General features: G+C 34.8%; 1 protein-coding gene across 4 annotated transcripts in view; it reads right to left on the bottom strand.

The window, feature by feature from the left end:
• Positions 1–2,631: 2,631 nt before the first annotated feature.
• The window catches only part of RGS12 (regulator of G protein signaling 12), a 91,133-nt gene continuing 69,262 nt past the window's right edge, over positions 2,632–24,502 (bottom strand). For 2 of the 4 annotated variants that reach the window (XM_074822009.1, XM_074822011.1), the window contains exons 12-17: positions 23,867–23,940; positions 20,938–21,064; positions 19,933–20,029; positions 18,353–18,429; positions 17,683–17,836; positions 12,941–15,070 (exon numbers count right to left, since the gene is read on the bottom strand). In XM_074822009.1, the coding sequence (XP_074678110.1) occupies positions 14,436–15,070; positions 17,683–17,836; positions 18,353–18,429; positions 19,933–20,029; positions 20,938–21,064; positions 23,867–23,940 (1,164 nt within the window). In that variant the 3' untranslated portion in view covers positions 12,941–14,435. Of the gene's footprint in view, positions 3,322–12,940; positions 15,071–17,682; positions 17,837–18,352; positions 18,430–19,932; positions 20,030–20,937; positions 21,065–23,866; positions 23,941–24,502 lie in introns of those variants that run through there. The other 2 variants (XM_074822012.1, XM_074822010.1) reach the window with 2 other exon arrangements.

Raw genomic sequence — 24,502 nt, 5'->3', positions numbered from 1 at the left:
CAGTATAATGAGGCAACTTTAAATCATATTATAATGTTGAAGTCACACAGTAATTAAAACTGGACAACATCCTTAGTAAAATCTTGGAAAACATCAGCCAGAGACAGGCTGTCCACATTCATTTTTATTAACTCCATGATCTGTGGCAACTGATTCTAGCAGGTTTAGCTTTTATATTCTGCCAGATATTGAATAGGAGAGATAATATTATTAATTATTTCTAAGCCTAAGGAATTAATTTCCGTAAATCCTAGCTAAGAATTCATTCTTTTAAACAATATGCCAATAACTGGCATAACAGTCCAGCATGGGGAGGAACAGTTTTTCCCATGTCCCTTTGTTTACAGGATTTCCAGGCATCATGCCAAGATTTTTCCCTACGTTAAAGAAAACTCCATTCTTTCACATCCTTCATTTTCCTGCACACAGTTTGAGTCTCCCATCTTGTCAAATTCCCTTTGAATCCTTGATACAGTCAAATGCAGTTTGCTGCACTCAGAATTTAAAAACAGCGGGTTTGTTTGCTTTTCTTTCTGAGCACAGCAGCTTGTGAAAAGAAAACAGGAGAAGGTAAAGAGACAGCTCTTTGATTTGAACCTGTCTTCTACTAGTTTCATCTGATGGCCACTAATTCTTGTATTAGAAAAGTGTGATAGTCAATCCCTATCCACCCTTTTTCCATGGCACTCAAGGTTTTTCAGACTTTATTATATCTTCCCTTAGCTGTCTCATTTTCCAGCTGAAGAATTCTGTATTGCTCACTAAAAGTCACTTAAGCACACTTGTAAGATAAACAACCTTGTTTCATCTAAAATACTGATTAATAAAGACTGTAATGACTGTATTTGAATTTCAAGCTTTTATCTGTATGATATTAGGATTTTATTTTCCAAGACACACAGAAAGTGTGGAGCATATCACAGGTCAAAAAGCCCTCTCTTGAGTTTGACTGGTATAATGTTGGTCTTGATTAGAACAAAGCTATTAATTTTCCAGAAGATAGGAAAAAATTGTGGCCATTTACTTGTGCAAACAAAGATCCTCTCTACCAAAAAAAAAAAAAAACCCAACAAAAAAAACCAAAACCAAAAAAACCCAACACCAAACCATGGGAAAAACACTTTTAAAAAACATAGATACTTAAATATTTTCACATCATTGAGCTATGACTGTTTTGTTATGTTGTGTCCTCCACTGGTGATATATAGTACAATGCAAAACAACATATCCTGTGGATCAGTATAGAAGCTTCCCTCTTTACCTTCAGCACGGGTAAAGTCAGCCCACATGCCGTAAGCTATGGCCGTATTTTAACAGCACAGTCCATCACCCAGTTACACGATTCTCCAAGCCTGTTCACTCATATTTCTGCCTGCTGTGTTTCCCCAAGTCTTCAGTATTGTCACACCACTATGATTTTAGCATGACTCTCAAATTAGTTTTAATTGTGAATGTTTTTAAAAGAACAGCTATTTTCATAGCATATATCCTCATTCAGCCACACACTGAGTTGAGCCTAATGTTAACAAGGGTTCTCTTCAATATCAAGACCAAAATCACTTATCAGTGGAAATGAATTAAAGTATTAAAGCTAATAGGTGTTGTGTCCATTTATATCACTCGAGTATTTGATGTTTTACGCTTAAGCTTTAGGAATCTTACTTTACTGTTATAAAATCATATGTACCTCTCTCTCATCTTACAGATTTAAGAAACTGAGTGACTGCCTCCAATATTTTCAGCTATTCAAAAAATTCATGATTCTTGGTATGCTTTAGGAGCAAAGAGAAGTTAAAGACTAATTACTGTGATGCTTTAGACTTACTGCCTCTGTGCATCTGCAGTCTAGGAGCTATGTAACGTGACTTTTTAAGTCTCACAATAATTTCAAAGCAGTGAACCACCAGGAGGTTGCAATATATATGCTCAGTATTGTTTCACATTGACGAGCAGAGGTCCAACACTCTCATTTCTTCATTTACCCTTTTGCATGTCCAGACTCATAACCTCTCCTGAAGAATGGTAAAGGAGGAAAGGAGCGGGTGGCAAAAGAAACATGTTCAGTACTCTTAAGTATCTTTTCTTTCTCAAAACTCCACCCAAGGCTATAAGATTAACTGAAACTACAATTAATGACAAAAAGAATGAGGGGCACTTAACCACTTATCAAAAGAGCAGTAACAAAATCTGCCTTCCCCCAAAGCTAAAAGACACCAAGAGCAGTGATGAGGAGGGGCCTGGACAACCCTCCCACCACTGTGTAATTAGTATATACATTTCTGGTATGGAAACGTCACCAGTGTTGGCTATGAGAGCAGCTATTATTCCCAGCACAGGGAATTCTCAGCTTTTTTTTTTTTTTTCTTCTTACTGCTTGTATAACAATGGTCTTATTGCATATATCCATCCAGGCAATGCATTAGACAAGACTGAATCCCACCTGGACCTCTTCCCAAATGTTATGAGACAGATAGGAAGATATTAAGGAAATAATCCTAATCTTTTTACACCAATAACTGATTTTACTTCCACTTCAAAAGTCTACCGATACACAGGGAATCCTGCAGACCAGGAAAAAACTTTAGAAGGTTAAAGTGAAATTATCTTAAATAAAAAGTTTGGGTAGGGTAATTTAAAGTGAGATTGTCTTTATTAAAGACAAGAAGGTAGGGGTGGAAATCGTAACTTAAATTGCACTATGCAACAGAATCATCCCAGGAAAATTATACAGAAACAGTAAGATAACAAAAACAATTAGCTCGATACTTTCGTTGAAATACTATTTTTTCATTCTGCGAGTTCTAACTCATATCAGAACAGACGGTCTGACAGGCTCGTTGAAGGCAACTGGGTACTGAAAACAACTCGTAACTTGCAGAAACACGTCTCTAAGGCATATCTCCATTGCTGCTGATGCCAAGCAAAAATACCAGAACTCTTAATTAAGAACAGAGATTTAAACAAAAGTAGCTTTATACTGATTCTCAGTGCCCTTATTCTTCTCACTCTTGACAGTAATCAGAGATGGAAGGTCTGATGTCCTATAAACTCCAGTCCTCATCCTCCCTTGGCAAGATCTCAGTTCAGAGATGTAACCTTCAAAGCTGAGGTTCCCTTCAGAATCGTCACAGGAGCGTGTGCCAATGTCTTCCAGTTTGACTCCATCCACATCGATTATCCTGTTTACAGGGAGCTCCGTTACAGGGTTCTCTCTCACACCAGGAGAATTAAAGCTTCTGCTGGTCTTCATTTTGTGAGAGATCTGCTCACAGGAGTTTCCTGAAGTTCCTTGTGAATCTTTCTTCTTTCTCTGGTTTGCACCTAACAGAAGGATTAAAACGAAAAAAAACATAAAAAGACAAACAAAAAAAAAGAGTTATATATCTTCTGGTTTTAGCAGTTTTCAATATTGCAGCCTCCTCTGAGGTCCTAATGAGGTCCTATTCCTCCACTCCATCAAGACTTCTTGATGTTACCAAGTAGGTAACTAAACAGTAGATCTCAAAGATAAATGTAAAATGTTAATACCTGTCTTAATTTAGCATGTTTCAGATTTTTTTAAAAGACTCCATTAGAAATAACTACTTAGTATAAATTTGTAGAGCTTCTACTGGGGCAGAGCAGGAGATGTTCCTTGACTTGAACTAGTCTCCAACACCAGATCTCTGCTGAGACATTATTCTTACTTGGCTAGAGATTAATTCTCTAGCAGACTAAGAAAGGATGATTTGAAGTTGCATTTCACTGTCCTGAACTGCAGCCACGCAATTATGAGCCATGGTTTACAGGACAAGAAGAAAATTAATAATCTTCTGAAAGGCTTATACATTCAACAAACACCTGAGTTATGTGTGATTTTTAACCTTGAACTTTCTTTTTGGTACAGAGATTCTAAAATCACAATCGTTAGGATTTGAGGTTATTCTCTAGTACTACTCATACGAAGTCGTTCCCATCCCAAATTAACCCTAGATTAAATCCTTGAGCTCCCCAAAAGGTAATTTTGTGTTTGGTGTGACACTGCGAACTGCTAGGCACTTCTTAAAGCTGTTTTGCCTGTTTCAACAGGCAACAAGGGAACGATGAAGAATGAGTTGATTTCATGATTCGCACTATGGTTATCAACATGATTTCTGTAGTTGAGGTGCCCCCACCATAATGATATAAAAAGTGGAAAAATTTTCAGGGAGAGAGAACTGCTTTTATTAAACCAACTGATAACCAAGAAAAAAATAGAGAAACTGTCAAGGCACAAAGGGCTTCCATTTCATATTTAGTTTCTTTTTCCATGTATAGCAGCTGGTCTTTTAAAAGATACCATCTTACCTGACAGGCCTTACCGAAAACATTTTTAAACTTTTTGTCACAGTACACACAAGTGCCTGACTAGCACATTTAACCACACAAATCCCATGAGACTTGTGTGGTTAAATCCCATAGCTGGCTTTGAAATCTTTTATTTGTGTTTGTTCCTCAAAGTGATGTATACAGTTTTTTGCAAGAAAAATAAATTTCAATGTATAATCATTGTAATCAAGAAACTTTTGATATGGAGAAGGGAAAAAATGAAAATGAAAAGGACAAAAAAAGCAATTTCATACTGTTTCAACCAAATTATTCCAGGTTCTTCTCAAGGGGTAAAGCTTTCTATTTAATGAAAAGAAGTTAAAATTCTAAGTAGTGCAATATTATTTTAGTGTTTTAGCTACAGTGCAGCCCCACATTAATAATGTGGATATTCCACATCAGTAATGCTTGCGTTTTTTCACATCCAGAGGAATAAGATCAAACTCCAAACAAATCAGCTGAGCAATAGCAGAGAGAAGGCAGAAAGCTTTCTCAGCCCTGCTCGCCCAGCACGACTCCAGCCTACTAAATTACAGCTAACATTTAATGGGACTGTATTACGCTTCATCTTCCTACTGCAGCTGAACACTGGCTTAATTTTAACTGCTGTTTGCATGGCTGTGGTCTAAAATGCTATTCTTCTATTCTAAAATGTTTATCTTAACATGACTGTACTGAATTGTACTCTTGATCTTTTTAATCTACTATTCTATGTCCTTTGAGGAAGATCTCTGATTCTCCTTTCAAGTTCGTTTAAAAGACACACTAATTTCTAAAAAGCCATAGTAATGATAAATTACAAATGGTTTGCACTGACAGAGCATGAGCCATCCAGTTGTCCTAGTGTTGAGAATACATCCTTCTACTAAATGTAATGTAAAGAAACAACTTTGATGGTGGTGTAAGGTCTCCTAGCTCTGTTGACTTGAACAAAGTTGAGACACTTTCCATGGTCAGAAGATACAGCATGCATTAACAGGGTACAAAAGATGAAAGAGCTGGAAACTCCTGCGGAGGAACGCTATGGAATGTGTACGTATTGCTGTATTTATTTGGTTGCTAAGTCCTTCCACAGCTAAACATAAGAAATGCCATTAAGTCTTGGAATTATGGTGTTACACATGAAGCAACTGGTCTTGCAAGTTGTCTAATAGGAACAAAGCAAAAATAAGGTCAGTTAGCTCTCAGGCTTCACAAGACATAAGCCCATCTGAAGAGGAATAAATCCATATTATGGGCAGGTTTTTTATATTAATGCCCTTTCAGGAGCAATTCCTCTGAAGCATCTAATAAATTACTACTAGAGGCAGGAGAGTAACAGAGAAGGCCTTATCTAAAATACTGGTTCAAAAGAACATGGAATTACTAAGGGATGATACTGTGAAGATGGCTTTTCTTTTCCTGGCAGGGTAGAAAAGATCTTGGCTCATCTACAACAAAAGGAAGATGATTTCAAGAGTAGCACTACACTGAAAAAATATTTTAATGTGCTTTTTTTCTCATTTTTAAAAACAAAGTATTTATGCACAAACTATTTAGCACAAATAATAGGAGATATTCCCCAAAAAAGCTTGTGTATAAATGTATCCCACAAGTTTTAAAATAGACTCAAGAGTTACATGTACTCAGTGGAGCTTTTTAACGGGGCTTAAATGATGCCCACAACACTTCTACACTGGTCTCCACATACTCTCTTTTTGAGTAACAAATATCTGAGCAAACTCTGCTATGCAGGGCACCATCTAAGGTGCAGAGAGCTTTCACAGATAAAATTTCTCTTCACATATTCTTGCACTAAAGTGATGAAAACCTCCATGGAGATCTCTGCAGATTGCTTTGCCTTGCATAAAGCATGTCAGGAATGATATTACATTTTCCCAAGCCTAATCTGTCAAATGTCCTACCTAACTTCAGAAGGGAAAGGAAGCCAGTGCTTAGGGGAGTAGTTGCACAGATTAATTTCCAAACAGACTGGAATAGCATAATCACGCCTATTGGTAATCTTCACCCCCCCTGCTAAGCATTCCATGCAACTCTAAGGGAATTTTCCCGTGCATCTGATCCCATTAATAAGTTCCAGCTGGTTTAAAGATGGGATGATGCATGTCGTCTTCTGTCATTAAACTGGAGATCTGATGTTTTACAGACTCACAGCTAAATGACTGCTTAGAAGGTTAAGTGCACCGGTTTGCATTTTTCGAAAGGTTAATGATCAGGCACTCTTTTGGCTCATCTCCTGACTTCCTTTACCAATATTCCTCTTTTTCCAGTATTTTGATTTTGTGTATTATTCTCAAGCTCTCTGAATTTAACATTATGATTACACAAAGTGTCTTCACAGAGGAAGACAAAGATGTCTTTTTCTTCTTCTGTATAAAATATTCCTCAAGATATAAGTAAGATCTAAACAAGATATCAGAAGACATGGTCTTCAAAGTAGTTTAGGATCAAGGGAGCATTTGGCCAAATTCCAGGCAAAGGTAAGGTCATAAAAAACTTGTAAATTTCAGGAACAGCATTAACTGTCAAATGTAGATGATAGGATCAGATAACCATAACTCTAATGCAGATGCTTGGGATTTAAAAGTCCATCCATAACATCTTGCAGGGATACTGTTTCTATACGATAATTATTAGGTCCATTTATTTTCAATGTGCCAGATTTTAGTTATGATTCACTTCTTAAAGCATAATTTAGATCTGATCTGAAATTAAGCACCTATAGTTTTAAGTGATCAAGACTCGATATAGTTCCATCCAAAGCATATTTATCTTTTGTTATAAAAGCAAGATGATATTTATTAAGTTGCACTGCAAGAGATGAGCTCTGTATTTGAAAGTCCATACTTAGCGGATTTCATATATGACAGAATGTTAAATTCTATTCCAACACCATTCTTTTCCAACACCATTTCCATATAGACAGACACCTCTTCTATGTAGATCCAGCATTTCTCTTAGCAGTCTACCTTTGCTAAAATCCTACTGTTCTTGTCAAAACCATTTACTACTTAGATGGCTCTCACTTCTACTGAAAGATAACAATACTCTGCTGACTTCTGTACCGTTGATTCCAGGCCATCAACTTCTAATGTCAGAGATGACCAGATACTCAGTTAAAAAGCATGAGTTTAATGATTTTGTGCTGACTTAACAGCAGGTAAGAATCTGTTTGAAGTGTTTCATACTTACAATTCTTGTGAAAAGAAGTCACCAAAGCTTTCAGGAACAATTCCTGGAATTGCTTATTTACTGACATATACCACCCCCAACTGTAAACAGGCATTTTCAGTCTCCAAATTAATAAGACTTTGCTGTGTTCTGTAATGCAAAAAGGTTGGGCAGATACTATCCTTATCTCTGATTCCATACAACAACCTGTCCTAAGGTGACAACACGCTGCCTGAGAGAGCACTTTTTTACATGAGACTTAAAAAAGGAGCTTTCTGATGGTCACTTTGGCAGTGGGTGTTCACCTCAACATCCTGGAAATACTTCAGTAGAAGTAACTCTTTCCCTCAAGATACAGGTAATCTGGCAGTTTCATTCTGCGAAAGACACTTCTCCCTTCGCGTCCTGAACTGTTGGGAAATGGTACTTCAAAATTTTAGCCTTCCCAGATGTGGATTCTTTTTAAGTAGTAGATAAATTACTTCCACACTGGCTGGTATACTGTCAGTACTGTAAGTATTTTTTTAAGGAAGTTGTGATTTATGCCTCCAGAGGGAAAAGGATACTTTACATTTAAGATTTAGAATTCTGCAGGTTAAATTTCCTTTAACAGTTTCCTTCATCTCTTAACTAAAACAACACCGAGGAGAAAAAGGATTTAATAAAAGATTTCTACCTACAGTTTATGCTAAATCTTTTCAAAGGAAATCTGACTTTAAATGGTGTATTTCACTTGCATGATGAAATACCAACTGCAGCATATGCTTGGTGCCTTTAAAATCTGACTCAGTGACAATGAAGGCATCAAGCTCGGAAATGGATTATTCTACAAAGAGGGATACTCTGCATTACAGTCTATTTACTTTTGCCCGGGGAACTTCTGGAATACATTTGTAGTGTTAAGTTTAGAAAGACAGGGTGGATAGAAATTCTTCCATTGCACTCATCTCAAAAGCATTCGTAAGAACAAAGCATAAAACATTATTCAGAAAGACAAATTCTGAATATTACATAGAAGAGGAGCTGGTATGACTACTACTGCTCACCAGTGGCATATATAATCAAAAAAGGAAACACTTCAAACTGTTTGCTGAGGGCAGTGACCTTTTACATACATGGCTACAACAGCTGCTGAAGGGAACTGCACACAACGTCATTTAAAATCCAGGAACAGTTCGAGAATAAATAAAATGAAAAGTTCTGAATTTTGATCCCAACTGACATGCATGCCCTCAATAACACTAGCCAATTTTCTTAAACTTTTTCTCCACTGCTAAAATTGAAATAATTTTTGAATACTTTCTGAGCGGCAGACATGACAAAACACCTCTGCAACAGTCTACAAGTATTCAGCCCTCAGTTTGATCTTCCAGCATTTACTGTTAACATTCATTTTGCTTTTCCATCAGTACTTGGTAACTGAAGGTTTAATTATTGCAGAGAGTAGTATGTTGGGAAATGGTGGATTGAATTACTTGAATCAGTTTTAATTTAATCTGCCATTCATTGTTATTTTTCAATTAAGAAATTCTAAAATGTGGTTTAGCAGTGCTTGCAGTTACATTTCAACTAATAATTCAACTAAGTACATTTCATCACCCAAATGTAAGCCATGTGTTTGCATAGATCTGGTTTTAGCTTGTGTGCATTTGGTTCAAAGAGCAGTTGTGATTTTTCTAACATTTTATCTAGTCAGTGAAAAAATTTATAATTCTTTCTAAAATGCGTGCCTTGCTGTTTGATTGAAATAATGATTCCTCAAGGCCTTGCTTGCTTCCTGGTTGTCTACTCATAACATAACTCTCCTCCTTTGTTTATTATTGATCTCAGTCATGTACTACATGCAATTCTCCCATTTAATCATGATCTGATTAAAAGAAGATTAACAGATTCTGGCCTTAGTATTACTGGATCCCCACAAGTACTTCTTTATATTGATCCAGAAACCCATTATGTTCTATAAAATTACACAGGACCAGTAAGGATGTAATTAACTCCAGGACAACAGCCGTTGATAAAAATAACAATTTACATTATTTTTACAGCTTTTAAGTCATAATCCCTTCCTCTTCTTAAATTTTTATTTATGTTTTCATTTATGTGGTTATCTTGATTTACACATGAAACACCACTGGATTATGTCTAAAATATGCCACATGAATTAAGGGATTATGTAAAATATTAATTATATAAAATATTATAAAATCTGTTACAAAAAGGGGTTTTTTTAAATTTAAGAAATATGCATGATCATTTTTAATCTCAACTATCACAAAGTTTATTGCACTTGGAATTCATTACCCTTTCAACTGAAAAGTTTAGAAGCCAAAAAGTGAAAGTCACAGAAATACTGCTGATATTATCTGATCTGTATTCCTCAGTTGTAGCATCCTGCGTCCTCTCTGTGAATAGTAAAAAAAAGAGCAGTTGGGAGGGTTTTTTTGTCTTTGGGAACAATAGCCAGCCTCAGGCTCTGAGAGTCCGCCCTGACATTTCATTTCTGCATAATTTATCTTTCAAAACAAAAACATCCTAGCACTGTTACTAACAACCCCATTTCTGAAAGAATTCTTCCCAATAAGAAAGGAAGCAAGTTTATTTTGAGGATACGATTGCCCATCTATTTCAGAAACAAGCAGTGTCTTCAAAAAAAGTTAAGTAACTCTTTATCTTCCACAGCCATATTATCAAAGCATAATTCCAGAGAGTTCACCATGCTTTTGTTTTCCCTAGCTGGCTCCCTATCTTACCAATGACATGATATACCTATCAAAAGGAAATTTTGAATAAACTCTTTATTCGACTGAATTGCTGGATCGAGTTTATAATACTCAAAAAAAAAACCTTCTTACTTGGTAGGCAATAATTCCATTGACTGTAATTGTAATTTCATTTTAAGAATACTTCTCATCCTAAATGCAAAAAAAAGGAATTTTTTTAAATAACAGAACAAATTGATGGAATCACATCTATAGTCTGTGCACCTTCAGCCTGGATTGCTGCAAATTGTCCTATCTAAGGATGAAATGGTACTTCCTGAAAAAGCCCAATTGCTACTAAGACTAAATGCCCACCTACTTTGTAGTAGAGGCAACAATCACAGTGAACAACTCACAGGCCCCAGTGGAATATTGCTGAATAAATAATCTAGAGTAAGGCCTCTGGCTTGATATTCACAGCTCTTGAGAGGACTAAAGGTTTGAAAGACTGCCTCTCCCCGTGACGGCTATTTTTCACTTGGATAACGAACGTGCCTAACCCCCTGGGAAAAACTGGACAACATTCAAAGTACCCAGACTATACCATACAATTAACAACAAAAAAAAAAAAAAACAAAAAAAAACCCAAACCCAAAGAATCAGTATCTTAACACTTTCAAAAATGAATGCATCACTTCAAGTCAATTACACCACACAATAATTATTTCTTCCACAGATGGGTACCACTACCATTAGAAGTAGAGACACAGAAGACACCATTGGAAGTAGAGAGTAGTAAGCACATTTCAGAATTAGTCTTCAGATTCCAGAAAACCTGATTTTTAAAGTGGGAAATTTGCCAGAACTAGCAAACCTACTCAAAAAAAAAGACATTTTCTCTAGGTGAGTAACGCAAGTAGAATCAGTAATGACTCTTGTGTTGCAAACTGATTTACTTCATCGCTAAATATTACTACAGTATAAACATATTTCACTTAAGATCTGTGTTTGAAAAATTGTTCTCAAAAGCTCCGAGTGATGCAAACCTCATTTTGCTCTTTTCATTACATTGTTCATATTTTGCGTTCTAGATCTTCAAACGAAAAATACGTCAAGAGTTACCCATTACAGGGATGGATCTTGGCCTGGCTTTGCTACATCAGTCTGCGGCTAGCGAATTGCTCCCTGCAGAACATGAGGGTCTAACCTCATCCCCCCCAGCCCTCTTCCCAGTAGATATAAACCCAATGTATAAAATCCCAGTGCACAGTGTAAGCATACCCGTCATTTGCCTTTATACCAATCCGAAACCAAGATTACAGACCCCTTTAAATTATTGTAGTCATTATTTTACTTTTTATCCCAACATTTTAATTCAAGAAACCAATCAGAAATGCATTTTCCATTGATAGGAGATTATGAATGGAGAACCATTAAAGCACTTAAAAAAGCAACCATTATTAATGATTTAGTCCTTTGAAATACCGATTCTTGACTGGAGATAGTTTCCAGCAGTCTTTATTATAATAACTGTACATCATTGAATAGTCTTTCCATGCAAACGCCATGAAATCATGAAAATAGAAAAGTTTTGTTTCAGCCCATGTTTTTTCCATAAAATCACCGTTCTTTTGTAGAATACAGTTCCCATAAAACAGTAGTGTACTGTGAGAAGAGTGTAAAATAGTTAGTGTATTCAATAAGGTTGTAGCAAAATAGGAAGGTGTTTTACATCTTTCAGATTTTTGTTATTCCTCAAAGAAAAAAAAATCTGGTTTGTCGCAAAGGTAAGAGAAACTAAGATTTTAGTTTTGCAAAATTATTGTTAAAGGTCTCTCACAGGTGACTGTGACAGAAAAATAAAACACAATCACCAGTCAAAGAGTAGACCAGTTGGCATACATGAAAATTAAAATCTGTTTTAAAAAAAATCAATTCGGTATGTAGAATATTAGTTATTTGTGGTGGAAAAGTCTGAATATTTTAAAAGGGGAACTGCTACAGGACTTTAACTCCTTTTTCTTTCATGGAGGCCCACGACTACGTGGGAACACAGTGACTTTTGGAAAAACTACATTTTCAGCCCCCAGAACACAATGAGACCTAGGTAACAGCACGACAAGCCTCTCTGCAGTGTTTGTTGTTTTTTTTTTTTTTTTTTTTTAATTAGGCTCCACAGTACTGTTAGGTAGGACCCATCTCTAAGAATGAAAAGGGTAGTGCAGTCTCCAGCACCCATCCAACCCTTCATGTCTTACCCAAGATTACCAAATAAAGAGATTGTTATATTGGTTACTCCACATCAAATGAACTGAGATCACCAGCCCATTTCTTGAAGACCAGGGAAGAATTGCTTTAGTTTAAAATAAGAAGGAAAGTAATGAATATAAAGTTTAGCCCAAGAACCCAAAGACAGAAGAGACTCTCCTTTCAGGAGTTCCTATTATGACTCATTTAAAAGAAATCTCCTGTCTTATCTGCCTTCTGGTGCACATGTCAATCCTGTGGATTTCACATGTGACCCATCAGCATCTCAAGACAGCATTTGCCCTTTGATATGATACTATTCACAAATATAACGTTTGTCAACTTTGTCTCACGGTAATTGCTAGTTCACATATATTAATCTGTTTGTTATTAGAAGATAATTTCAATCAGAATTCTTAATCCAGGACTGAAAGAACTGTTTTTAAATAACGAAGAAAATCAAAGCTTAAAACCAGTTTGCGTATCTAGGTCTAGAATTTATTACTCCTGAGAGAACAAAGATACAAAATACATGTGAAAACTACACAAAGATTTCTACAAAGTAAAAAGTAGAAAGAGGGAAAAGGGAAAGCTACAGTTCAGTGGTTACACAGAAACGTATGGCATGCATTAAAATATTGTAAATTCATGAAGTTTTTTTTAAGTGCAAATGGTTTTTTTTAACAGTTCTCACTTGAAAAATATGCAAATTGATACCTATGTTGTACACTTGTCATATTATCAGAAAGACACCAACACAAATCTATGCATATACACATCAATATGTCTGAAGTACATTTTGTGGTTTTGTTATTCGTAGGCACTGGTTACAAGTCGGTTCAATACTCAGTTTCAGAAATTAAGTGGTAGTGCTTATAGAACATTTCTCAAATACTACTAATAAAGGATTTTTTTTTTTTTAAATACCAAGAGGATGAAATAATTTGCATTGCCATTTATAAGCATCCAACAACCGAAGAAGTATTTACAAATCATCAACCATACAGATAAAGAACAGTATCAAATACTCTGTGTAAAAAGATAAATAATTAAAATGTATATTCCCACATCACAAAGAAATGTGATCATACAAATTATGGCACCATATGTTTGTGAAACATCAAAAATAAATGTAGCACATAGATACCTCTTCTTATATTTTACATTAAAATGTACAGTATAATGACTGTAAAATGTCAATGTCACAACACCCATCGTCTTCAAACTCTTGTTTCTGGTAATAGCAATTATTATTAGAGTCTGTGTTTATAAAGAAATACCATACTTCAGCCTTGGGCTAATATTGCTCTGTGATATTGCTAAACCATGAAACCTACATCCTAAAAAAAGTTACATATTTTCTTTAAAATTATCTAATAGAAAGAGCTATTTCACATGTGAATATTCTGGGAGAAAGTGTGGTAGATGCAATCTGTTTCTCTGTGTAGCAAAGTATGGGTTAAAAAAACCTAACATTTTTATTTTTAGTCACAAATATGTAATTTATTAGAGAAATATTTTTTATCCATTTCAAATTTTATGCATAAACAGCGCTGTAATTTTCAACACATAATTAGGGTTCCTGCTAAAGCACTTAAACTTCCAAACCCTAATCATGTATCTCATTATGACAAATGGATCAGCAAATCTGGAACACAACAGTGCCATGGAGCTCAAAATGCTGATATCCTGTTTTGTATTCCTAGGGTAAAGAATGAGATAATTATAGCATATGGATGTATTTTAAAGGTTTGTCTGCATGTGTCCATTTTTGGCCACATGCCAAATCCAAACAAAAGTACATTGTTAAAGGCAACCAGAAATATTACAGTTAGCACAGACTAAGGCAATGAAAATCTTTTTTTTTGTAAAAATATTAAGGTGCAGAGAGAATTTTTTCTTGTTTTAATGGGTGCCAAATACTGTTTAACAGTGCCAAGGAAAAGTAATTTTACATAAAAGGAAAGACTATTAAAATCTAGAAATACCTGAATTGGATCTCTGAAATCCAGATTTTTCCTGATTACCTGCAAAAGGAGTTGGGGGTGGGTAGTTGGCTTCTGTGAGTTTACTGACGTCAGATGGTGGTGTTGGTGGTGGCGGTGGTAGCAAAGTGCTGTTAGGGCTACTAATATCTCCTTCAGCCACAAGAGTCAAGTCTGCCACATTCTCATCATCTACCATCTGTATGCCTTCAGCTTGCAATTCTCTTGACTGCCTTTTCCATATTGTTGCATTGTTTTCCTGTGCATGCGGAATTGGAGACAATGCAGTATTAAAAGGAACACTGAAAGTCTTCTGACTGTGAAGTGCTGTCAAAGCAGATTTATGCTTATTTTCTGAGTAACCCATTTTCTTAACTGAATTTTCATTAAAGTTTTGTAGGGACTCCTGTTTTCCACTTGGCGATGTACATCCATCCTTGCCATCATTTTTTGAAACTCGCTTGTTGAGGCCTTTAGGGCCTGTGGGAGTAGATGAGGATGGTTCTGGTCCAGTGGGAGGTAAACGAAGAAAGTCAGGAAGAATAAGGTCTTCTTTCCTTAGCAGTCCACGTTGGTCATCTGCTCTGTTACTTTGAGCTTTGGATATGAGTTCAAAAAATTCTATTGGGGAAAAACCCAAAATTGACAAGTTTTTGTCAGAAAGTGCAATGTCATTAAAACGTAAACTTTCAGCACATTTACTTTCCATGAAGATCTTCAATTCTTTCAATGCTGCCTTGAAATAAGATCCCATGTTAATTAGGAACTTTTTCAATTGCAGCAATGTTCGCTAGCATCACTATAATTAAGACCATCAGGATTGCTATTGTAAGAGTTTTGCAGTTTAGAACAGCTGCAATTCACTGAGCCTTGAACACATCTTCTATTTTATGCAGTTAATAAATCTGTACACACACACAGGATTTTTTAATTCTTTATACAAAACAAGGCTCTTGGTCTTACTGACAATGGGTGCACGTTTTTATATTCTGGATGGTTTTTACTCATCATAACCCAAAAATAGCCATGCCATTTGAAAGTTCAAAGATTCAAAATGTTGCAAACTTCCTTGTTATATTGAATTTCTCTCAGTTTAATAATATTTTATCACAGTTTAAATTCAATTCATGGTGTAGTTTTAATCCAGGATGTTATCATCACTGGGCATGATCAGATGATGATTTAAATAACCCCATTTTACTTTGCGCTGCAATGAATCAGTAGCATGCAGGTAGTCAATGACCATTAAAGGAGCCATTAGTAAAAGGGATGGGGCAGCTTTTCATAGAGTTTAAACACAATTAGAAGTGATTTTCTGATCATGTCCTTAATGATGTCCAATGGTTTAATGTTTCTCTATATAAATAATATTCATAGTAAATCACCACTGTTCTAGAAAGTCTCAAAACTTGGCAACAAGAAACTTATCAACCATAGGCCAAGAATTATACAACTCCTCAAAAAAGAAACATCACAACAATAAACAAACTCTTTGGTACAAAACATATAAAAATACGTAATTCTTAATATAGGGTCTCTATATATCCTAATTTCTCAAGAAGAGAGCATTGAAACTATGGAATATTAAAGATGCTTAAAAGGGCCATCTCCAACAGATTAATTAAAATCAATAGTTTCAACCCAGCTTATAAAGACTGTTTGAAGCAAAAGTCATTACAAAATAAAGTACAGAACGTTAGTATCAGTTTTAACTTAGCATAATATGAAGTCACACACTTGCACTTGTATGACCTTATTCCTAATCCTCTATTCATATTTTGCACTGTATTTGTAAAAATGACTTTTTAACATGCTTTGTCAAATGCCATAAAATCTGAATGTAGCCAAGATGGAAGCTTCAAAATGCTTCTTATTGCCAAAGTTTTGCAAAATGGCGGTATGCATATTAAAACATGCAACATTCCTAATGTGTGTCATACAAAAATGTTCCTTTCTGAAATTTCAAACTTCATAGAACAGTTGTTTTTTTTCATTAAAAAACAGTCTACAACATTTGGTACGTATTTTCCAAACTTGAACAAATTTCACAAAATTCAAAATAAAATGTGAAAGCCTCGAATTCTGAAGTTTTCAAATTATGTTAATGTTTTACTCAGCCCTAGGAAGAAAAATGAAAATATTAAAATATGGAAAACAAGTTAACAAAATAGTAAGCAACAGAAAATAATTTAAAATTCACTAATATCTTATAATAACACTTATATTAACAAACATCTGGTTTGCAATAAAATGTTTAACCACAGCATTTTTTTCAATTCCAGTCAGTGGACATTTATTCACAGATGAACATTCATTTGCTGTATAACTGTGCATAACCAGGTTTTGGATATGCATAGTGGGTAACATCAGCAGTGAATTTTAATCTGTGGGTAAAGTATGTCCTCTGATTTTTTTCTACTTGGGAAAACGCGGAGGAATGTGTAGGGCTAACAAGACAGGTAATTGCTTCAGTTAATGCCCTAGGGCAGAGGGTGGTATGTCAAGATTTCTACTGCTACACTGTTTTTATTCTTCTTCCTCCCATGGACATCTTTCTATAAGAAAGCAAATTCTCTTATGAGTTCTTTTCCAGTGATATCACCAAAACTATTAAGATGTAATTGAAGGTAAAAATAGGATTCAGAATATACAAGATTACCTAAATAACCTCTTTGCTTATTTCTACTTCTACCCACCTTTTCAGAGCAGTTACTGAATGTAAACTAAGCTTTCACTCTTGCCCATCACAGCTCCTCCACAGTCATCAGATTGTACTCCCTGACTGTTACAGGGTTTAGCAGAAAATTTTCAAAAATTCTTACCTGAGTAAGTTAGGGTCTACACCATTGTGCAGAATGCCTCTCAGTGAGTTGAAGACTTTTATGTAAAGGTGAACAGAAAGGCAAGCTTCTACGTGGCTTGCAAAGGGTATCAAATGGGATATTCAACTGCAATGGAGTAACTAATTCCCTTCTATTTTACTGGAATTAGGTAGCTTTCACTTTTGAAAATCCCACTAGGCACCTACATCTGTCTTTAGGTATTCTTAAAATTTTACCTTCAGCTTCAAAAACTTCACAATTCAAAACACAGTATCAAACAAAAATATAAGGATATGGCTATGATTTTCACAATGCAGTATTAAACACACGGTACCTTTTCCTACACAGATATAAAATTCTCATTTTTCTAAGACTACTTATGTTAATACGTAAACTATAAAGTTCACATACCCTCTGCTTCATCCAAATTTATTTTCTGACATTTTTTTTTCCCAATCTTTGCAATAGAGTCTTCTCTCTTTGACAGCCGGACTTCCCTAGCATTTTTTCCATTTTCGCCTTTCATTTTGATAGAATTAGACTTTCCTAGAGTTCTTCCCTCTCCCTGCATTAGAAGGAAAGTTAAGGTACTACTTAAATTTAGGCTACATCATTGTGTACATAATATGGTCTAAGTGAATAAAAAAGTTATTTTGAAAACATATTTCTCTAACACCACCACAACAAATATTTTAATTTAATCTTGATTACTGCAAAGAACATTTGCCATAGTAGATCCCAAAAATGTATAAACAAAAATAATACTCTTTACTCTGAAGAATTCACATTACCAAAAGGGCCTTTGAATTTCAGAGTAATTCAAACATTTTCAAATATAGATAAATCAATGAGACACAAAACAACAAATACAACACAGTGAAAGGGCTATTTGATTCATCACAAAGTTCTCACAAATAAATGCTGTTGACAGTGGAAAAATATGAGATGAAATAAAGTTATACTCAATCTAGTTACATAATTTGGCTGATTCAAAATCATACATGAATGCAGCTTTTAGTATAGGATTCCAGAAGGAAACAAAAGATGATTTAAGGGACAAAAATCATTGCAGAAGACTTACAGTAGACACTTGACTTCTTGAAGTAGTTACAGTTGCACTCTGTTTTACGGATGCACCTTTTTGTTTATCTGTAAACACTGAACATAAACATACCTTCTATAACTACAAATTCATAATTTCAAAAAAAAAGTAATATTTAAGTGAAAATGATGCACAAAACTGATTTTTTGCTTTAAAATTTCTCAAAAATGTACTCAGAAAATAAGTGAGCACAGTTCATATCCCTGATACTTTTCAGTCAAAACCTACCAGAATCTCCCTCTCATCTTCAAATTTTCCTAACACTATCAAATACTTTTAAAGATGCTGAAGTTTCATTTAAGTTCTCCTAAATTTTCAGTTCATTTAGTTCAAACAGCTTTTAAAATCTCAGCTACTAATTCAGTTTGTAATTCTCAAATTTAGAATTTAAACAAGAAAAAAACATTTAGCAGAAAAGACCATTGCAAGGTCATGTTGTAACTTTTCCGACCTGTTTTGTGTATCATTTTCTAGACATTGCCATTTCCTCCTTTACTTCCAACTAACTGAACAGCTCCTTCAAATTACATCTGCCTACAACAAATATACTAACCAAAGACTGAGCTGCAAAGACAGAATCATGGCCCTTTTTCACTGGTATATTGCCACAGAATGAGCCTACTGCTAGAAAGATCCTCTATGATTTAGGCTTTTATAGCAGCTGGCAGCACACAGGATTACAGTTTTACTTTTAATCCTTAAGGTAATTGTGAGAGTATTTAGATTAATATCTTTTTTTCAAAATTGCAGTTGGTTCTGTTTCCTAGAAAAATGACAAATCTGATTCTCCTCAATACCTCCATCTTTATTCTCCTAGTACTTTCCCAAAGATGATCTCTGCTCTAAGTCAGTTTAATTTAACCACATCTAAATTTATTTTTAAAACTAAGTATTCTATATCTATACAAAGGTCTCCTCATGAAACCAAACCTTTACTCACAAGGTGGCTTACCTTACTCTAGCATGTTAATTGTGACAAAAGATTGTCAGCTGTTCAACTGATCAGCTTCGATTTTTCAAATTATTTTGTCTGGGGAAATCACAAATTATGTCCTTTTTAGTATTATCTCCAGAAATCATCACTTAAAACCGGAGATGTAGGCTCTGCTACTTTCTCATGTTAAAGAAGGGTGTTATCATAGCAGTATATATAGCTGCTGTACAAACTGCATCTGTTTTATTTATACAGAATGTTTCTTATGAATTAATTGCCAAATTCACAGAAGTTATTTGGCATTTTATTCTCATTATTATTACTAGGCACTATGACCCTAAACATGTGTGTGTGTATCTATGGCTGAGTGGAAGCAAATTATTCAAGTATTAGTAGGGCAAAATTTCTTACAGCAACAGTAAAGTCCTTGCTATCAACAGATGAATTTAATCTTCAATCTTTAGAAACTGCACTCCTTTTTAGTTAAAAAGAATATATGCTGCATGTGACATACATAAATGTAACCACATTTATCTCACCTTTGCATCAACAGAAAAAACTAACCAAAGTCAGGGTTTATGAAACTGACTTGACATCATAAATAAAAGCTTTTATGCCAACTTACCTCTACCCTTTGTTGGCTCTCTTTCATCTAGAACAACCCGCTGACCATCCAGATTAGATATAGGGACACCAAGATCAAGTGGTTCCTGCTCACCATTCTAAAGTCGGATCACAGTTTGTATATAATAGAGAAAAAGCTGTTTTCAGAACAAATTTATGTAGCCTGACATTTTTTGAAAGAAAATGAGCAAAGCATTTTTATGTTTCAGTGTAGCCTCAATATATCTTTCTTCTACCATTCTAAAAATGTTTATTTCATTTGTGTAAAACTACCTTGATGACAATGAGTGTAACCCATTTATGTGAGGAGAATGGTATTTGGGGAATAAAAAGATAGAAGGAGAAAAAAAAAATCATCCAATTTGAAAGCATGAACAAATACTCTAGGACCATTCGTGTGCATGTTACTAATCATATTTTTCAGAAGAAGTTTGAGATTATTTTTTATTCCAAATTGGTTGTATTTTGTTATTTTTGTAATTTTATTAAATGAAGTTATTTTAAAAGCATGGAGCAGGTCAGCCAAGACAGTATACATTCTAGAAATACCACAAAAGTAACTTTCCATTCCTCGATGTTCCAGCCAAGTGTTAAGTAGTCGAGAAGTTAAATCAGTATGCTTCCACATAAATTTTCTGCGAGGGCATTTGAGGAAGCTTTCATGATTCCCAGGATAATGGAACAATAGCTTTAACTAATCTCAATCAACTTTCCCTGGTTAATATTGGGAAAAGTTGATCTCTGGAAGAAGCTAAATTCAGGGTCTATTATTTAGTATGTTGGATTTATTGTGAAGGAGAATATAAAACAGACACAGACTAAAGCTTTGAGGTAGTTACTATTAAGCATAATGGTTATGACTACTTATGTACTTTCATCTCAACATGTAGTTATAAATACAGATTTTAATGCCTAATTATATGGACAGGAGTAATTCCAGGGACTATCATATGATCTTCTCCAGACAAAAAATATCACAGCTTGAATTACATCAAAAGATACTTACTAGTCTTGCCACAAGTTCATTAAGATTTAAACCATATTTTGCAACCACAGGCCTTAACACCTCTGTTACTGGTTTGGTGGGTTTAGCCTTCAAACCAACCGATCGATTGATTGGAACAAGATCCAGCCTGAAACACAACAATTGTAACATTAAGTATGAAATATTCCAATAAACAAAATGTACAAAATCTTTAAAATCCAATCTACAGCAAAATTAGTTTACAGCTAGTGACCCTGAAACTTCACTAGCACAAATCTATCCTGACCTGAAGGTATTAAGCACTTTTAATACAAATAAAACTTTCACTGTTCCACTTGCCAGAGCTAAGCGAAGAGATAAGCCAACCTAATTTCATGGTGATCCTCACACCAATTACATACATTCCACAGCACTTTCATCTTCACAGTGAGATTGCTCTGACCATTCTGGTCCAGTAGTGCTTCCAAAGTGACTCCATGACTGTACTATATCCTTGGATGAAAGAAAAATATTACTTCCCACTTCCACAAGAGAGACTCACGATGTCCTATTCATTTACTTGAGATAGGCTTGGATGGGAATTTTTAGTTTTATTTCTAAGCATAGGAGCAAATACAGTGGAATACCAGATGATGTTAATTTCTGGCTAAATGCCACCATATCACAAAAAATTGCTGTAGGAGAAACTTATAAGCAAAAGCTGTAAAAGTAACTCAGTTGGAATTTAAAGGATAAAGACAGCCCTATTCAATGTTTATTACACAATTTTATATCATTTCATCAAAATAGCAAAAAAATAATGAAGTAAGAAAAATTTTTTAAAACCCACACAACTATTCCATTCATGTCTATTCCTCTGCACAGAACTGTGACTAGTTTTGTTGTTTGGTTGGGTTTTTTTAATGCTCTTCATCTGCGCCCCGATTCCTCCATAATACCCACATTTGACTATAATGGCACTACAGTATGAAAACAGGGGCAGGCTTATTACTAACAAAACTATCAGAAGAAATGTGTATCATCAGAAGAAATTAAAGTTATTAGTGATTTTGTCAATCACGATTAAATGTAAACCCCATCTTTTCTCTCACACAAATTACTTCAATACAAAATGTTTAGTCTTAATGACTCTTCCCTTCCCCAAGAAACCTGAATAACTGAAACTGTCTTTCATATTTTCTTTGAATACAACAGCTACTAAACAGAAATGATCAATTTTAATCATTGACTGGTAATTGACAGAAGCGGCAGACATTCAGGTAACCAAGTATATCCACATAGTATTTGTCTTATGTCTGAATATATTCCAAATATTTGAGTATTTTTGCTTACACAGTGTCTACACACAGACAGAAATAATGTATAACATTTCTACGTTTTAATTAACACACAAGTAACATATGGTACTGCCTACTTAAAGTTCCTTTTTAATTTGGAAACTCAAACTCACACCTAATAAAACACTGCTCAATCTCAATTTTGAAATTGAATATGCTATACCATATTCATTAATCTGAAGTGCCCTTAAATAGAAACTAGCGCTACTTCCTAAAGAAAAGTAATATAAAGCCAAAATGAAGAAATCCTGACAAAATAAATTTTATTCACTTCAAAAGTGCAATGCAAACATTCTATTGCATGACTTTTTCCTGAAATAATTATTTTAGGAGTTTTCACAGCACTGGTTTCTATTTTTAGAATTTAGGACCATTAAAACATTTTCTGACATTTTGGAAAAATATAGGAACAGATTATTTTGAAAAAACTGTATACTATAAAATAATATTACATAAGACTAAATATATGATGTACTGAATTATATTATACCCACATTAATAATATTGTAACATTGACTTGTGTAAGACTCAGGGTTATAAATCTATACTCAGATGAATTTATATTTATACAATTAGTCTTACTGTAATCTGCCAGTTGGACACGTGGTTACAGATGTAACCAAATGGGAGCACGTAATCAATAAATATAAGCATTTAATCTTAAAGGCCTATTTTTTTTTTTTTTGCTTCATTTAGGATTAGACTAGGAGATTTGCAGTTCAATTTCCATCTCATTCTTGTGCTGCTTCAACCTACTAATCATGTCTCTCCCTGACGTGGAAGGTCACTCTGGGCCTGCAGATCTGTCCTATATGCTTGTTCACAACTGCTTCAGCTTGAGCAGTTAGACATCATCATAATATTTAAGTGTTCCTAAACTAGAACATTGGCATCAAAATCCCACTTGTATCCAAGACAGCCATCCAGAAAGCTTCCTCTTGCAGCAATTAAAACTCACCAGGTGCTGCTCTACTCAGTTTGAAACGTTCCTGCAGGCCCATATTTCTCCCCATTGATCCTTACCCTGGTTGCCCTCAACTGAACTACCTTTTAGAGGTACCCTAATCTCACTATTACCTGTAGAGGAAGCACTGAGCAGCTGGCTCTAAATCTAAGAGACACCAGTGCCTAAATGTAGGCAGGATATATAATTTAGGCACTTGTGTAACTCACAGAATCCCCATGCTAAATGCATACCTCTTGCATAAGTGTTATTGCAATCTAAGGTAAAAATTAACTCTTACTTTAATAGAAACTCAAACTGAGTTAACTGCAAGACATGGAAGTCAATCATTTTTGGTTACAAACATTAGGTCACCTTCCTTTCTTCACATGAAAACTCTTTGCTTGATACTAAGCCCGATTTCTTCTAATGTGCTTATGCAATAAATGGGAACCTTAGATCCCTTAATGTTGGATTCTGGATTACAATCTAAAATTGTATTGTTGTACTACATGGCTAACTGGATTTTTTACTGCATTCAGACAAATTCTTTTCTGCATTAACTGCTGTTTTGCTGCACAGGTAACTGACAATATACTTCAGTGCACTTACAAAAAGTAAAAGAATGGGGTGGAAAATGCCAGAGGAAGGTACTATTTTTGACTCTTACCGAAATAAAGTGCGTTTTTCTAAACGTAGGTCCCGAGACTCCAGGATGCTACTGTCTTGGTGCAATACAAGTGGCTACAGAGCACATAACAGGAACACAAGAAGAGAGAAATTAATTTTAAAATATATAAAAAAGAACAGCTGAGTAGTTAAAAAAATCTTTCATATAACTCAGAAAATTATTAATATAGGTTGTATACATTCTGGTGGATATTCATTTACAATATGCAACATGATTAAAGTGTATTTTATTTTGGCTACTTGTGAGACAATGACCAAACTTCAACTTCCACTGGAGTCAGCAGGTATTCAGGGACTCAGTGTTTTAAAACAAGTCTAGGTCTTTCAACTTAAATAAATTATTACATAGAAGGATGCCTTAGAAAATATGGCAAGTTAACAGTCTTTAAAAGATTTAAAAGAACAGGCACATAACTATGCACATTTGGTGATTTTTGTCATTGTGATCTAGACTGATCATAAGCATAAATTTAAGAAAATAAAAAGTTTCACATCCACAGCTTCTCATTGAGTTGGAGATATAAGAGCCATCACCCACCACCAATGTAGACTGCTGTCTTGGAAATTTTCCTCAATATTAAAACATGTACCTTAACTCTAGCATGAATTAATCTCA

The sequence above is a fragment of the Strix aluco genome, chromosome 4 (assembly GCF_031877795.1).
Source record: "Strix aluco isolate bStrAlu1 chromosome 4, bStrAlu1.hap1, whole genome shotgun sequence".
In the NCBI taxonomy this organism is placed as follows: domain Eukaryota; kingdom Metazoa; phylum Chordata; class Aves; order Strigiformes; family Strigidae; genus Strix; species Strix aluco.
This window is presented reverse-complemented; position numbering and strand designations above follow the sequence as displayed.